The sequence below is a fragment of the Haliotis rufescens genome, unplaced genomic scaffold (assembly GCF_023055435.1).
Source record: "Haliotis rufescens isolate VD_foot unplaced genomic scaffold, xgHalRufe1.0.p SCAF_9, whole genome shotgun sequence".
In the NCBI taxonomy this organism is placed as follows: domain Eukaryota; kingdom Metazoa; phylum Mollusca; class Gastropoda; order Lepetellida; family Haliotidae; genus Haliotis; species Haliotis rufescens.
Window position 1 is genome coordinate 24,345,645 of NW_025964383.1, and position 18,604 is coordinate 24,364,248.

Genomic DNA, 18,604 nt, shown 5'->3' on the forward strand with positions numbered 1-18,604 from the left:
GTCTTCGCCCGGGACTATTTCATATTCAAATCTGGCGTTCCCGGCCCATAACCAGCAGACCATGGATGACAGGTGGTATGTCGATCTGGGAGTCAATCAGCAATCTTTATTTACAAATGACGAACATCGTCCCAGAGGACCGACAGGGAAAACTGTAGATTTAATATAAAGCAACACTTTTATTGTATGACGTCAGTGCGCCAACTGTGCAAGGCGATAGGTTTTTCTTTACTGATATAACTTCTAACTTCATATTTCTTTATGAGTATACGTCATGGAAATCTGAAACCAATTTGTAAATACATATACATAAAAACTAGCTGTATGACACTAGTATAAATTCTTTGTTTCACACTGTCTTGTGACATGTTTGAATGTTCATCTGCGATGATACAATATGGAAAAACCGTTTCTCTGTTCGTTCAGATTTACTTTCTCATCTGAGGTCATGGTAATTAGACCGCCGTTAGTGGTAGAGCGTCCGCCCGGAGACCGGAAGGTCCGGGGTTCGATCCCCGACCGCGTCATACCAAAAGACGTTAAAAGATGGTACTTGTTGTTGGGGCGGAGGTTTCAGATCCAAAAGCGATCTTGGCGGGTGTGTCACAGGGCTCGGTCTTGGACCATCGTTGTTTATTATTTAGACTGAACAACAAAAGTTCCTGTGACATTAAATAAGATTTAATGCAAAGTTATGTTTTTTACCAAATCTGAAACAATTTCGGTTTGCAACAGATAAAAGACTCCTGTAAGTGTTCAAATGGTTTAATTTGCCATTAGAAAATGCATGATTTCATACCATAACGCTGCCGACCTGCTTCAAGCATACCAATCTGTTCGCAGACGTTCATTTTCGGACAGGCGTGGCATTTCGTAATGTTAAATAATTGCATAATTTTGTTGTTTTTCTGAGTGGTTGTCAGCACGATGCTAAACAATGCATATGGAATCACGTTAACGCACACGATTCTTGGGTAGTAAAATACATAGGGCTTGCATAAAAGTCAACTTTTGCATGGAATGCATGCTTTTCTGTAGCAGTTGCGTTTTTGTGACTTGATTCCATACATGTACTACAAAATTGAAAACCAAACTTTACTTGTTTGAACAATACACTAAAATATTGGTGTCACACGAACTTTTGTTGTTGAGTATAGTTCACAGGAGCTAATGCATTGCACACAACTGGACATGTCATATTGGCGGGGGATATGAGTATTTCATGCTTATTGATTTTAATATGTCACTTAGACGAAGTTGTTTGATCAAACAATTACTGTAGTGATGCTTACAAGCCTTCCATGTAACGGTTACCCCCCGACGGGTATGTTATTTTAGGCCTGGTCAGTGGAAGAACAGCCAGACTTTTGATGACAGCTGGCTGGGACAGAATGGGTTTATTCCAATTCTGTTTCCGCTTTTTTCTGTTTGTGCATTGTCAATAACATCACACATTGACTTTACCCGGTCTGAAAGACTTCCAGCAGCTTCCTCTTCTCTTTTGGCCCTTTTTTGACAGCATCCATAATGATTTTAAAGTTGTAAGGAGGCTGCTTAGGATTTTTTTGGTTGATAATGTAATATCTGACAAAAGGTTGTCACCTGTCCATAGGGATAGTGCATTATTTGGGTTTTAAAGCCGCTTTTAACAGTATTACAGTTATATCGCCGCGTGTTGGGGGAAAGCTCGAAGGGATGCAGGTTTCGGACGTTTACCACTTTGGTGAAACCCACGAGCCCAGGTATGGTGCTGACAAACCTAGAAACATAATCGGGGCGAACCAGGATTCGAATCCACAATCATAGGTTTCTGGTGTGCCCAAGGGACGCAAGTCTGCACAGCGAATCGCGGCGCCTTAAGACAACTGGGCCACCCCTGCCCCGTCTATAGGGATAAGGGAGAGAACCACGTGTCTCTTTTCCTCAATCCCACTGTACATTCAGACAAAAAACCATGTCAGTAAATGTCATGTATTATTCTGTGTATTTTAAAAACAATTGGACCCGACCCATTACGCAGACCAATGACGCAGGATAAGGTGAACTTTTACCCCATCAAACAACAGTTGTGCAAAAAACAAACCAACAACATACAACTTTCTTCTTTTTTATTGATAGAATATATATATTTACTTATGACCCAACATCACAGAATAAATATAGTGACTATTTTGAGGACTACAATGTTAATTGACAGTTCAATAGTTTATACCATAAGTTATACAATTGCATTTAGGAGTTCTCAAAATAGTGTAAATGAAATTGTAACCAAATGGAGTCACTGTATTGTAATTCATTTTGGCCCAAACAGCAGTTTACCCTGCAAACCACTGCCATCATTCCTTCAGCAGCTGAAGCCATGCTTACAGTTATGTTAGGTATGTCTATCTGCAATATGTATCTGCACCATCTACTGTCAACAAGCCGACAATGATCAATATGACAATAGCCCATACATATTTTATCACCTTTTTAGGGAAGTTCATACTGGTGTTAAAATACTGAGCAATACACTATTAGATCAGAATAACCACAGTCACTTTGCAGGGTAAAATCCACTAAAATTATCAACGAGCAAAGAGCAAACCCTTTGAACTGTATATACAATGGGTAGTTTAAAAATCAAAGGTATGCCATCCCCTTGTTTATAACACAACATACTAGTTTGTAACTGCAACAGTGATTTCTCTTTTGCAAACCATAACGGTTTGACTTCAGGGGAAGAAACTACTGATGAGGAAGATTGCACAAATAAAGAGACTATTTGGGTGCAAAGTAGCACCAAGTTGCTTGCCTACACCTTAAATGGATTACATAAAACTGGTCCTTTGTACAAAACATTTCCACAATTTTCACCATTTCTCCTTATTAATCCCTTTCTCAACTGCAGCAAAATTGAAGATTCAGTTTTGTTCATTTGGGTAAAATTGTGGAAATGTTGAAATTAAAAATGAAACATAAAAAACCCAAGGAATACTAATGCCCGTAGCATGGGATGGAAATGATGCTTGCCATTTTGTTCAGGTGACCACAGCCATTGATGAGACTAAAGACTAATACAGTGTTACATGTACACATTGATGATCACTTGAATCAGGCAAGTTGACTCACATTTCCCAGTGACCAAAACCTTCTAGTCCAATATTTTGTATGAATGATTTTCCAAAGCTTTTATTTATTTTTACAAATGATTAGTCACATGCAATGTTTACAAGTCAACTGAAATTTGGCTGATGTCTGTATGCTATATTGCGTCGCTCCTAACTGATCAAGGGCCAGAACTCCAACAAACCTTCAATGTTCCACCAATGAGCAGAACTCCGATTTTTGGACGGCACCCAAAACATTCTATTCCCATACAAGTGATCTACGAAAGGACTGTTTCTCACAGGACATCTTACCATGAACGTTTGTCTTAAGAGCTATTGTTTCAAAATAGTCCTTTCTTTCCAAGTCTAAATCTTATAGGGAGAAAATCTGTGACGGGTCATGGTAATGAGGCAATCAACATTAGCAGAAATCACCAGTTGTGCATTGAAGTGTGCATCTGAAATGTTTATTCTTCATAATCTAAACAAACTAACAATATCAAAGTAAATACTTGCTTTGAAACTGTTATATGAACAATGTGCTTATGATGCAGGTGATAATACAATATATATGGCATTTACAAATAATAATACACGTAAGCCTTCAATGGCAAGGAAATACATGCCTCTGAACCTGAATGGGATTACATATGCTGCAAGGCTTGTCTGAACATTCATGATTTGTATGTACACTTGGATGTAGGAGGGGAAGGTTAGTATTTTGACATTTTCATGACTAGATTCTGATCTGGTAGATCAGTGTGTTCAATCACATCTCATGGGTTTGGTCAGTGTTTTCTTCTTTGGTCACAATACAGGAGAGATAACTTTATCAACATCCAAATGATAATGCGTTTTGTTTACCTTTCCTATTCCTTGTATTACAGACTTAGTTCAACAATGAAAACATCAGGCAAATCTGAAAATACTACAGTGGCAAGGCATGCAAAAGACTTATGTAAGTACATAACGAAAAGTCTCAGTGTATGGATGTATAGAACAAGAATGGTTAACAAAAACTTATGGTTATTTGAGAATGTATCACCATGTATTTAATGATAAAAAATAATATCAGTGATTATGTACAATAGCCATGCCATAACGAAAGCATGAGATGAAACCATGAACTGATAATTTACAACACAATATCACAATAATTTAACACAATTGCTGCATTGTTAAAAGAGATTCATCAGTTAAAACATCCTTCCAGGGGATGGCATACCAGTTTGAAACCTCTAAAAATTCGTGTACTCCCTCTTAACAAAATAAGATTTCCGTAAGTCGACCTCTTCAGTCAAAGTCCATAGCAATGATTCATTTGTCATTTTTTCACATTAATTGTGTTCTCACTTTTAAAATTTTAATCACATTCAAGTGAGAAACAAGTCTTCATTCCATTTCTTCTATGACTTAACAGGAATGACCACTAACATGGAAAAAATACCAAATAAATGTCACCCAATTCCTGCTGTGTATATATATATATATATTCCTTTGGTCCCTATCAAAGTGACTGATGAGTTTGAAGTCATAAATCCACATCTGACTAACCCACTGACTGAAGAGGAGGCCTTGTGGCAGAAACCCAGTACTCTGTTAAGCTGAATAAGTAGATTCTTCAATGACATAATGGAACCCTCCCTATGAAGATGGATCAAATGACAGATCACCATGGTAACAGTTCTGTTCCTTTTATGTCAGACAACAGTAATATTTGTCAACAAGATGTCACATGCACATTTCTAATCAACCTTCCTAGGGGAATTAGAATGATGCATGCTTGATTGTTAACCAGGAGCTTCATGCCGACACAGGGGATCTGGTTTAAGCAGTTTGCATTATTAAAATTCAACAAGGAAAGTACCAATAAAGCTATACAACTCTACATTAAAATAAAACAAGAGCCTAGTGGTGACACCGACTTTATACCCACAGATATTAAGCATAAAATATCCACTGTGTTACTTGATTTAGTTACACAATGCCTTCATGACTGAACAGGGCAAGCAGAGCCCTGACCCAAGTTGCTGTACGCCCAGGTCGATGACCTGGCCATCCCAGGGCTTGGGCGACCTGCATCTGCTTGACCCGTCCACCACCGGTCAACGATCCAATGCCTACTCACCCGAGTCAGAGCCTTCCTCATAAGGTATGATTTTGTATTGTCAGCTACAGAAATAGTACAGCACCATTTGAACACATCCAATGCTTTGCAAAATTGTGAGAACATTGAGATGTTTTTGACAGATTTTTTTTCTTGTGAATTAAGCAATTAGACCGATGAGTCTCGCTGATACACATGCACACATAACATACTTACGTACATACATACAATTATAGTTTAGAATGAAAATAAGTATTTGTTGATCTGTACAATAACGGCAGCCATATTTTGGGGCTCGGACCACCATATAACAAGAATATTAGAATGACTAGCTTGTGAACACATTATCTCTCTAACAAGTGAGTAGGACAAAAATAAAATTACTTGTTTGGATAATATACATTGTACACACATGTGTAGGAAAGATACCCCCCAACACATAATACAAGCAGATGGAAACAGGAAGTGGCTAAAATTATCTTGGCATCTCTAATTATGTACATAAAAATCCATTTATTTTCATGTGTAACTTTTGATGAAATGTAAATGCAGATCGGTATAACACCATGCAGTTCTCAACAACAAAAACAATCAGAATAGCAGTAGACCACTGAGGAATCGCTGTCATTAATAACACCTTCAATGTCATGGAAGAAATTCCTATTTCCCCAGATACGTAAAGCAGCTTTAGGTCGAAGTTTCAGACCAGCAAGTGTCACAAGTCAGCCGACATACAGTCAAAAATTAACAACATTGAATGACCGAACGACAACATCTTGAAACAATTTGTCCTCAAGATTCGGCTGCTCATGCCCCTGCAGTCCAAATGCTTCCACCTTTGGGATGCGTTTTGGACTTTGAGTTTAAGCACTTGAGCAGCTGGCATAAAGTGGCGACATCCCAGGATATTATACACAATAGTTCCTCCCACCATTAGTTCCCCCCTCACGAACTGTAGCTCGCAGAGCAAGCAATGTCACTAGACACGCATATTTTGGACCCTTCATTCTAGGAGCACATCTCAAATCTAAGCAGTCTGCCTGTCATGTCTCTCGTTATGCAACAGGTATTATCAGTGGCATGAACAAATGATTATCTTCATCTCGTGTGTGCCATGGCATAGTACTGATCCCTTTTCTCTCGACCACTTATAGAGATTTACATGAATATACTCTTCCGACTTTCTTTTCTCTGTTAGCACTAAACTTGAAGCAAATTCTTTTCAATGAAACATGATGAAATTCTGTGAAACAGTCGGGCCTGCTGGTTCCCTACACGATGCCGGTCATCAGCTATACCACAGTTAGGATCCTCTCTCCGGGAAACATATACATATGCCTCTTCATGTGTTCCACAACAAGCATCAGCGGCTCGAATGCCTCATGTTTATCACTTGTTGTGTCACAAAGGCAATGACGAAGGCTACGATCACAAAGCCTACAAAAATAATGGTTGCCCATTGCTGGTCAGTCAGTGGCTTTGGCTCGGCTAGTTTGCTGTTATTCTCGACTCTAGTTGTGGCCTGTTTGGTGGGTTGCGGACTCAGTGTGGAGAAGCTCCTGCCTTGGCTAAATGCACCCATTATGTCACCGAGTCCACTGTCACATTGTCGAATAGCACACACGCGCACATGGTAATCCGACTTTGGCTGCAAGTTTTCTATGAAGAACTGCGTGTTTGGTCCCCGATAAACCTGAAATAAAAAATCTCACATTTACAGTTCCTGATAATCTCTATTCATTCTTTGTGCAGTCTATGTAATTAAGCATTAAACAGGGATGCTCAGTCCGATATTCGGCCCCAAGCCTGCAGCATAAAATATTTTCACAATTCATGTCATAAAGCTGTAACTAAAGGTATGGATTAGCAGAGGCGACTTGTATTTCTCGGATAACAAGACCAATAATGAAGTTGATGCATATAATGCCTTGTGAAAATACTTGTCAATTTAATGAAATCAGAAATTTCTTAAAACACAATTTCGAAAAAAAGGCATTTAGTGTCAAGTCCTAGATAGATCCCTGTGAAACTCATAGGGTCGTCGTCATTTCCCTAAAAGATTTAAGTAGCCTCCAGATTCAAATACTACAGGAGCAAATCTCAAGGACCCCAGCATCCCCTTGTTTCAAAACCCGCTCTTGGGTAGGATATACTTATCAACATGTCTGCAGCTCATCTGGTGAGATATATAATTTGTAGGCGAGACATGTTAGTCCCCGTTCAAATTGTACCACAGTAATGTTTAGGAATATGATGAACCGTGTGGCAGAATCCTTGTCTGGAATACACACTCCAAACTGATTGGTGAGTTATCTCCCTTGCACAAGGGCCAGCAACTTGTCCATCAAAGACACCAATGTGCATATATCATAAGTAACATAGATGCCCACTTATTTGAAGCATTATTGACATATATATATATATGTAAATATGGGAACACAGCTCAAATATGTCATATTCAGCTTACTTCAAGAAACACATAATCCAACAGCAGAACACACCTTAACATGAAGAAATTGACATCAAGATTCTAGACTGTGACACGTGTTAGTAATACAAAACATTAATATTTATCCAATCCTATCAAGACTGAGAAGCCAGTGTGACCCCATACAACATCATCCCCATCCCCATCCTCACCTGTTTGTACTCGTGGTCGTGGCTGTCCACCCTCTGTACCTGCACGAGGTACACGATGGTGTCACTGCCCATCTGCCGGCAACTCTGCCACTCCACAACACAGCTAGTCAGGCTCAACTTGCTCACTGCCGGTGCTACAACAAGCAGAAACCGATATTCATACAATCACCATAAAAACAGAGTGCACGAAAAAGCAATGTCGGGACATGTAAATAAGGCCAACACTTTTATCACGATTTGAGAAAATTTCTCAACATACTCGTTTTCCTTAAAACAAGGGAATATTGAAAAAATAAATACTACGGAACATTTTGCTTGATTGAGAAATGTTGAAAATGTTATCAAAATTTCAAGGAAATGAAAGATGGAATTTGAAGTCATCACAATGTGACTAACACAAAGTGATGAAAATAGAGATTATCAGCTTGGTGTATTACGTTATTGTAAATAGCATATTTAGGAATAAAACATGTATTATGTAAGCCTTAGGATCTTAAGGAAAAACATCTTAACGGAAACATAAGATTGTAATAATCAATTTATCACATAATGTCCTTTTCACAATAATGGATGTTTAAGACATAATGTCACACTGTGAAGTAGCTTCCAACACAGCGACATATTGGGGAACCCCCCTCCAAACACACTGGGAACGCAAGTCAACAATTTTTATCAATAACGGCATTCCATCGATGTATGGGGCTTGAATTAGTTCCTCTTCGCCTTAGGTGACCTCATTTTCATATATTAGGTCTTGAGACCAAGTTCATCGGACATCATCAATACTACTAGCCTTTACATGATAAAATCACTTTTCTAATGTTATCAACTGACTATTGTTACAATGTATAAGAATTATTGGTTAGTAACAAATGTTACATAACACTTTCTTAGTAAAGTACAGATTCTAGTACTTTTGTGGGTTAAACCCATCTGGGATTCAAACCCACACTGCCAGAGTGTGGCACCTAATCGCCAGCACACATCGTCAACAATCTAATCCACTCAGCCACCGAGGCTTCCACAAAATGAAAGTCCGACAACTGGTAGTCTAGATCACACTTTGTGTACCCCTCTGACAAGTGTAAATTGGCACAGCTCCGGCAGCCAAAAGCTATGAACATACAAAGCCATTTAGAAAGTGGACAAATGTAAGAAATGTCATATTTGGGATAACACTTTCTTAGTGTCAGAGGGGTACACAAAGTACGTGATCTAGTCCACAAGATGTCGGACTTTCGGTGGCTGAGTGGGTTAGATGGGTATGGTTTTCAGTGGTAAAGTGTTTCACATCCAACAAAACAAAATGGTCAAATTGATGCAGGGATGGATGGCAAGTGTGTCCTTATCTAATGGATGGTCAGTACAGCAGGAGAGTGTGACAATCTTGAAAGACAAAACACCGGAAGCATAATTATCTTACTTTGCATTGCAGGCGGGGGTGCTTTCGTGGTGGAGAACGTATAAGTGTCGGAGTCAGGTCCTTGTCCAGCCTCATTGCACGCGTAGATGCGGAACTCATAGCTCGTCAGCTCTGTCAGGCGGTTCACTTTGTGATTGTGAGCAGGGCCACTGTACACGGTTTGGAAACTGAAACACACCATAAGACTTATGTTGAAGTACTAAGTAAGGATCAGATATAGGGATGAACAACTTCCTTATTACAATTACAGTTTCGGAGTACGTTCTAACATCCACTTGCTTGATAACGCTGTCAGAACCTTCACTGAAATGTTGCTCCAAATTGTAACAAAGAAGTTGCTAATCGACATATCTTATCCTTACCATAAGACATTACAACTTTCTGACCAATTATGGCATAAACATTACTAAAACAGTGGGTATTTCATGTTATGTCTATCCAACATTTCTCCAGGGGGACGGTCATATATAAAAAATAGTAAGCATGCTCTGGTGTGGTAATAATTCAAGGTACTGTTGATAATCTGTGATACTTGCCATGATATGTACAACACACACCAATACCTGTACATATTTTGGACCAGTTACTATGACCAAAAAACACAATTCAGGAGAAAACTACTTGTCCTTCAGCTTTTCACCAGTTTCTGGGTGAGGACATCAATAGCATAAGATCGTATCCCTAATGATATCATCAGTAACCAACCTTCCATCGTCCTTCTCCATCTCCAGATGATAAGTGATCATGTCTGGATTGCGACCATCACCCCACTTCAGCTTGAGGCTGTTGGGGGCTACATTGACACACTCAATCTTCGGGGGATTTGGAGGCAAAGCTTTAGTTGTTACTTTAACCGGGGTACTGAAAGCTCCCACCCCAATGCTGTTGACGGCCTGGATGCGAATTCTGAAACATTGATCAATATGTATTGACAACTGAGAAATTAAGGAATGAATACATCCATACTTAGTTTAAGTCATGGGTATTTATATTCATGAACAATATATCCCAGATGAAATTTCAGTAAGCTGACATATACCCGGTAGTTAAATACAGTTATGGTTACACCCGCATCGTACAGTAAACTGTGTTTATAATGAACACGCTCATAACGAACTGATATATAACGAACTGATTTTTCGGTCCCGGACATTTGCTGTATATATCCTTATAGTGAGTGAGAATGGTTTTACGCCACTTTTAGCAATATTTCAGCAATATCACAGTGGGGACACCAGAAATGGGCTTCACACATTGCACCCATGTCGGGAATAGAACCCGGGTCATCGGTGTGACAATCAAACCCTTTAACCACCAGGCTACCAGACTGCCCCTTACATATATATATATATCCTTATAACAAACTACAGTTATATAGAAGTAGAATGAGTGCTCCCTTTGAGTTTATTATAACCATAGTTAGTAGGGGTGAAACGATACATAGGTGCATTGTGAGTTTTCATGTGATGATACGATACATGATACATTTTTATTTCTGTATCGATACACTTGCTGAAATAAATTACTTACTCCTCATTAAATAAGCCCTGGCATTTTTGTCAGTCATATATAGCTTAATAGGTTGTAATTAGCGTTTCAAGTTCACTACTAAAAATAACCGCTACGAAATATTTATTGTCAAGAAGTTTCCATGCGATTTGATGTAAACATGAGTATCGCAATACATATTGTATCTTGACCTATGTATCGTGATAAGTATCGTATCGTGACCTTGCTGTATTTTTCACCCCTAGTGGTTTACTGTAGTTATGACTACAGTGAGACTGGTTTTACTCCACTTTTAGCAATGTCCAACAATATCACAGCCAGGGACACCACAAATGGGCTTCAAACAGTGAGCTTGTGTTGGAAATCAAACCCAAGCCATCTGGATGATGAGCACCTTAACCAGTAGGCTGCCCCACTGACCAATCTATCCAAACACTACCATCATGGCATCTATGTGTTAAGCAATGTGGTTTGATACACATCATCTACAGCAAAGACTTCCAATGTTAGGTACAGGTGACTAAGTGGCATGGTGACACACACACTGATTCTTAACACCCATTCCTCATCTTCGTCAGTCTTTATGACCCATTCTGCCCTATATACCCCAGGCTGAGACGACTACATAAGATATTTCTAAACAACTTTTAACAGGTGTCATTACCAATTCCTTTGTTTGCTTGTTGTTTAACGCCACACTCAGCAATATTCCACCTTTATGATGGTTTACATCATGAGCATCGATCCACGCAAGTGGGATACGATGACATGAATCAAGCAAGTCAGCGAGCCTGACCACCTAATCCTGTTAGCCGCCTTTTACGACAAGCATAGTCGCCTGTTGCAGCAAGCATGGGTTGGTTGCTGAAGACCTATTCTACCCCGGATGTTCACGGGTCAGCAGTTCCTTTGAAGGTGGGGCGGTCGGGTAGCCTAGTGGTTAAAGCGTTAGCTCAACACGCTGAAGACCCAGGTTCGATTCCCGACATGGGTACAATATGTGAAGCCCATTTCTGGTGTCCCCTGCCATGATATTGCTGGAATATTGCTAAAAGCGGCGTAAAACCTCACTCACTCACTCCTTTGAAGGTGACTTATCTTCAATACAGGTTTGTCTATAAATGGCGGAAACTCACCTGTATGTAGTCTCTGGCAGGAGGTCTTCTATCGTGTATTCTGTGACAGGCTCGATGGTGAGGAGCTGTTTTTCACCAATGTCAATATTGTATGAGATGATGTCACTGCCGTTATTATGGGGCTCCCGCCACATGAGCATGATAGATGTGGCTGTGATGTAAGGTTTGATTGCAACAATGGACGCTGGACTAGACGGAGGTGTGACGCACGAGGAGGACGAGGAGTAGAGGCCAGAACCAGCACTGTTGATTGCCTGGAGAAACAATATCCCAAAATGACACAACGGACATCTCAATAGAGGGCTTATTAACTTGGTTATCGTTTGTAAAAACCTAGTGTAAGTAAAAAATATAGCAATCATGTACTGCATCTTAAGCATGACCCTGAGCCACTAGAGTATCTGTTAGCATTCAAGAACAGTCATTTAAAGTATAGGCTGTATTTCCTGGCTCTCCATCACTACATTGTCATTGTTACCATCTTCCATCATCCAGGGTATATTTCCATTCTGCAATGAGCAATACCCTTGAAGAATTCACGAACATACTTCAAGTGACATGACACTATAACTAGACATCCAATCATATTTCACTGTTCTTTCACAAATGAAGAAATAATGGCAGACCAATGATATCCCAAATACTCAACTCAACATTCTTTTGCAGTCTAAAATACGATAGGGACTTCCCTCCCCCACCCTTACAACAGCAGTCAGAGAAGCATCTTTTCCAGTAAAACAAGACTTCTGATTCGATTAAAACTTTCAAGGGCACACTTGTATTTTGAAAGTAGACCTGCACCAAACACATTCAGAATAGGCATTTTGAGTGGTTGTTGATATTTCAAGCCTGTCAGCCAGAAAAAATCTGAGGTATAAGTTTTCTAAAAGTGATGACCAAGATGAGTTGGGGATGTCACTTCTGAAATGAAGCTGTGTTTGCAAATGGGTCTAGGGCATTAATCTCATACAAAGGTAACAGAAGGGAGATAAAATACACTGGAATAATGGAGGATGTACTCTCACACATATCAGCATCCCTGTGATTATCAGACATGGCTGCATCTTACCTGAACCCTGAAGGAGTACAGTGTTGCTGGTGTCAGACCCTTCACCTCGTAACTCAAATTTGGACCCAAGTATAACTGCAACACAAAAACACATCCTAGACACAGGGACAGTGTAGAGCGAGCTGGGTTTAAGGTCGCTTTGAACAGTATTCAAGATATTTCACAAAAGTAATAATTATCAAGACCAAGGCCAGGCCAATCAAGGATTAACAAGATTACCCCACTTGGCACCAGGGTGTGTTATATACAATGTTTCGGGGCTTGTTATTTTTGTAATGACCCTGCACATGCAGCATGATGAGGCGGGACGATTTGATTTGTTTGTTTCTTGTGGAACACCACACTCAGCAATATTCTAGCTATATGATGGCGGTTTGTAAATAATCTGGACCAGACAATCCAGTGATCGATTACATGAGCATCAATTTACGCAATTGGGATACTATGACATGCATCAGCCAAGTCAGTGAGCCTGACCACCCGATCCCGTTAGTCGCCTCTTACGACAAACATAGTGGCCTTTTACGGCAAGCATGGGTTGCTGAAGACCTATTCCAACCCAGATCAACACATTACTGTACCTGAGAGAACTCATTGTTGTCAGCCCTCTGCTGCCACTCCAGCCTATAGTCTGAAATCATAGCACCGTTGTTGAAGGGCTCTTCCCATGAGATTATTGCACTGTGTGGTGAGCGACAGTTAACCTGGGGTGCCTTGGGCGGGTCGGGGACTCCCGCTCCACTCACCACTTCCAGGGGGTCGGACCATGGCCCACCCTGAAAATAACAAGCGACCAATATAGCACACTCCTTCTTAACAATCTGGCCAAACTAACATGTCACTAATTTATATGGCTGAACATTATGATGATGATGACGATGCTTTTATTCAGGTAATGAGGCCACCGGCCCATTATACACGTGCAGAGCATGATGGCATACAAATGTGACAGAGCGCTGAATTATAAGATTTACAATGCGGTGTTCAAACTGTTAATATTGGAGTTAATTATAATTAATTATGTATTTATATATTTACTTAAAGATATACTTGATATCAAAAGACTAAAGGATGAAATTTCTATTTATTGGTTTAGGTCGGGAAAGTGTGCTGAATATACACAGAATGTTTTTGGAGATGAGACTCCAGCAGAATGACACAGGAAAGAAGTGAGCTTTTCCTGCCTTGCACATGCATAAAAGCAATGGTGGAGGAAAACTGTTATCCACACAACTAATTAAGGTCAGCTGATGGTGAAGAGGACTTCAATTGAAAATTGAAACGATTTTTATAGTACAGTGACAGCCAATTTACAGGAATATGGTAATGATGTGATAGAGGTACGATATTTGCAGGAATTAAGTTTGCACTTAAATTTGAAAAGCACTTCTAATCATTCTGCTGAAAGCAAAGATGCATGTCCACTACAAAGAGATGTGCACACAATAGTTTAAAGTGCCAGACGATAAGGACACAAAAAGTTAAATCACAAGACAAGCTTAACACTGCACACATTACAACTCATACTACTCAACATCAGCTAAGGACCAAAACAGTCATCTTTAGTCAAAGGCATGGTTCTTAGCAAATGTTCAGTAGTATATTCAAAGAACTTTAAGAAAAACAAAATGAATAATGTTTTTCATATTTAACTTTTTCCCCCTTCCCCGACCTGTATGTTTCCATAAATGAAGGAACAAAAAGACGTTTGGTCTGACCATGAATTAATGTTGAAAATCCAGTGACATACCCCTGCCCTATTGAAAGCTCTGACTTGAAAGAGATATGGTCTTCCTGGGGACAACCCTGCCACGATGCAGTCGAGGTCATGTCCCCTGTACACCTCCCTGGTGGTGTTATCCGGTGTGATCATTTGAGCTGCGTAGGACGTCACAGAAGAACCACCATCATAGCTAGGATAGCCTTCAAGCAGAAATAAGTGCAATCAGTATACAGGCAATCTGTTTAGATGGTCAATGAACCATATAAAAGAGTGAGTTTAATCAAATCATGAAAATGTCCTAATGCACCTTATCTCTAGAAACATCACAGAGGACATTCTGTTTTCACTGAATCCATTACATATTATTTACAAGAACTTGTCTCGAATGGAATAATGAGAGTCCAGCCTCCATGTAATTTCATAAGCAATGTTGAAAAAAATTAAATCTTGTTTGAATTTGAAACAAATAAAGGAAGAGAGATAAGCTCCCCAGCAGCTATTATTGACATTGTGTGCTGTACTTTATGTTTCCATGACTTACTCCATCGGAGATGTAAGGATGTTGCTTTAGGTTTGCCCTGCAGTTTCGGAGGGTGACTCTGTCCTGGACATACTGGTTGTGTAATTGCCATACAACAGTCAGAAAACTGAAAAACAACAAAATCATTTCTCAACTACAAAAATTTTCAGTTTTCTCATTTCATATTCAAATTGCAATCAAAGTCATTCTCTAGAACTAGAATTATTACACAGTTTACCTGTCCCTAGCTGTGGAGTTGAGAATCAACTTATCAATGAGTGAGTTGGGTTAAACGCTGCTTTTAACAGTATTCCAGTTATATCACAACGTGTCAGCTTAATGTGGGAGGAAAGCCTGGAGTGATGCAGGTCTCAGACGTTTACCACTTCAGTGAAACCCACGAGCACGGGTATGGTGCTGACAAGCCTAGAAACATAATCGGGGCGAACCGGGAACCCACAATCATAGGTTTCTGGCGTGCCCAAGGGACACAACTCTGCACAACGAAGTGCGGTGCCTCAGACAACTGGGCCAACCGTGCCCCCCGACTTATCATATAATATATCATATACATTCATAAATATGACATTACTTACACAAAAAGTTAATAACAAATTTCTTCATCATATTCCATTTCAAGAACAAGAAACAACATAATCACATTGACACCATCTGACTCAAAGTCGATCTTACCTCACTCCTACCCCCTAAACTGTAGCACGCGACCCTCACGCGATATGTGTGGCCGGGGACGAGATGATCAAACATGTGCTCCCTCTCCGACCCCTCATAGACTATGTCATAACCTGCAAAAACAATAAACAACCATCAAACCAGTATTTAACATATCACACTTCAGAGATTATGTAACATCATTATATATTTATATTTTTAACAAGGTCACATTACTCCTTTTCCAAAAACTTGAATAACCATTAATGATAAGTCATTTGTTATGAGATATTCAAAATGTATTGCAGTAAACTGACTAAATTGTTAAAGGAGAGCTTCTGTTCTGTTACTGTCGTACTAGCATTTACAATAGGCTGAGAACAGTTCAATAGTCAATGCTGGTATTGTGAAACTTAGCAGATACTGGTGGGGTATCACAGGGTGAAATGGCTTATTTACACACACACACAGAACAAAGGATGGATACACCAAGGACCAAATCATTAACGTCATGCATAATAGTCTTCTCCAAGGCATCCAAAACATTCATTTACCATCTAGCATCTCATCCTTGTTACCCTGTGGAAAATGCCTTCATCCTATGTCGATATATACCCAGACCCTTTCACTAACATAGATTTGTTTTCAGCCTCATTCGAAAGTAGCGATGCTAAAAATAGACAAATTACTCCCGTAACCGAATAAAATCCTGCGCTAAGATAGAGATAGAAGACTTCTGAATTTATGGGTCTTTGGTACTTATCAAAACAGAATTGAGAAATAATCCACTGGATAATCGGGTATGGTGGATTCTGTGACATCATTAATCATTCTGGTCTACTGATGAACTGGTGATCTCAAAACAGCTCTATTCAGGTAGCAACTGATATATGTAACCGTCGGGATACCGGGGCAGAGAAGGCTCTCAGAACCCCATGCTTATTGCCAGCCTATGACAGTCAAGGGGGGTACGATGGGGACCTGGCTCACAGTGTGTCACTGTGCTACTGATATATGTAGCCGGGATACCGGGGCAGAGAAGGCTCTCAGAACCCCATGCTTATTGCCAGCCTATGACAGCTAGTCAAGGGGGTTACAATGGGGACCTGGCTCACAGTGTGTCACTGTGCTACTGATATATGTAGCCGTCGGGATACCGGGGCAGAGAAGGCTCTCAGCACCCCATGCTTATTGCCAGCCTATGACAGTCAAGGGGGTACAATGGGGACCTGGCTCACAGTGTGTCACTGTGCTACTGGTATATGTAGCCGGGATACCGGGGCAGAGAAGGCTCTCAGAACCCCATGCTTATTGCCAGCCTATGACAGTCAAAGGGGTACAATGGGGACCTGGCTCACAGTGTGTCACTGTGCTACTGGTATATGTAGCCGGGATACCGGGGCAGAGAAGGCTCTCAGCACCCCATGCTTATTACCAATTCATGACAGTCAAGGGGGTTACAATGGGGACCTGGCTCACAGTGTGTCACTGTGCCTAGATGGCACAGATCACTGCTGGCCGTCAACCACTGACTTGAGACTTGAGTATTCACAGGCGTAGGTGGTACATTGCTTACTGCGGCATAACACAGCATTCACTCACAGACAGACATAACCAACTGAACACAAATACAGCATTGGGGGAATCATGCACCATCAACACTTTACCTCCTCCTTATAGTAAGCAACGCAAAAGTGCATTGAAAAAATTAGTAATTTGCGAAAAACATTTCTTTTTTTATTCACTGCAAATGTTTCAGTTCTGCTGAATCACAGTGAGGGATGTAGCTGAATGCATAAATATTTCATGCATAAAAGGCATTCCTCATACTCCAACAAACATAAATCATTAATTGCTGATTAACAGCACAATCAATCTGAGAAAGCATGCACAGTCATGGGCTTAAATGAGAAAAATATTGATATTTGGATAAATTGGTGTATATGTTCCATTTTCCCTAATAGGGTTTGAATCCCCGTGGGGAAAGTGGTCCTGCTGCAGGAATTACCGTATTCGACCTAATAAACGCCCAGGGCGCTCTCAAAATTAGAAATAGGGGGCTCTTATTAGAAAAAAAAAAGAGTTGAAAGATCGTAAATTCTGTGGTTTATGCTGACAGCCTGAATGATACAAGAGAAAAGTCTGTGCGTATTATACACGACAGATAAATTTTTCAAGAATTTAATTGCCCATAATTAAGGGTGCATATAGCACACGAATGCGTATTATACACGAATAAATAGGTCTTGTGTACATTAATCAATCGGAAGGGGTGCTAAATAGGATTGTTCACTAGCCATGCAAGATATTAGCAAATATCACCGTGGGCGCTTATTAGAGCGGGGCGCTTATTACGTCGAATACGGTATGATGTGCATGAAGTGAAATTTATTATTGAGTAGTTGGCAGAATCGAGGCATGCATGCTTCAACCAGGCTGTGACACATACCTTCGCCATCATCCAGTTCAAGAACAAACTTGGTGATTTCTGAACCTCCCGAGTCACCAGGTGGATCTGAAACAACAACAGACCAATCTGTCATGCAAGTGACAGTAGTGGGTGTGGCCGACACCAGCCATGATACCAAGCCTAACTTACAGGTAGACAAGCTCAACGATCTAGAGCTCATATCCACTCTGGGACTAGATGTTTTTATCAATGCCATAAGTAAAAAAACTGTCTATCTATAATTAAAATAATTATTAACTGCTATAT

The 18,604-nt window shown here is 40.1% G+C and overlaps 1 protein-coding gene across 6 annotated transcripts in view; it reads right to left on the reverse strand.

Moving 5' to 3' along the window:
* Nucleotides 1-2,093: 2,093 nt before the first annotated feature.
* Nucleotides 2,094-18,604, reverse strand: part of LOC124117022 (fibronectin type-III domain-containing protein 3A-like) — a 175,147-nt gene continuing 158,636 nt past the window's right edge. For all 6 annotated transcript variants that reach the window (XM_046478693.2, XM_046478691.2, XM_046478692.2 and 3 more), the window contains 11 exons: nucleotides 18,338-18,403; nucleotides 15,910-16,022; nucleotides 15,238-15,343; nucleotides 14,724-14,896; nucleotides 13,555-13,749; nucleotides 12,974-13,048; nucleotides 11,905-12,158; nucleotides 9,965-10,165; nucleotides 9,260-9,426; nucleotides 7,837-7,970; nucleotides 2,094-6,889 (listed from right to left, as the gene is read on the reverse strand). In XM_046478693.2, the coding sequence (XP_046334649.2) occupies nucleotides 6,560-6,889; nucleotides 7,837-7,970; nucleotides 9,260-9,426; nucleotides 9,965-10,165; nucleotides 11,905-12,158; nucleotides 12,974-13,048; nucleotides 13,555-13,749; nucleotides 14,724-14,896; nucleotides 15,238-15,343; nucleotides 15,910-16,022; nucleotides 18,338-18,403 (1,814 nt within the window). In that variant the 3' untranslated portion in view covers nucleotides 2,094-6,559. The remainder of the gene's footprint in view (nucleotides 6,890-7,836; nucleotides 7,971-9,259; nucleotides 9,427-9,964; nucleotides 10,166-11,904; nucleotides 12,159-12,973; nucleotides 13,049-13,554; nucleotides 13,750-14,723; nucleotides 14,897-15,237; nucleotides 15,344-15,909; nucleotides 16,023-18,337; nucleotides 18,404-18,604) is intronic.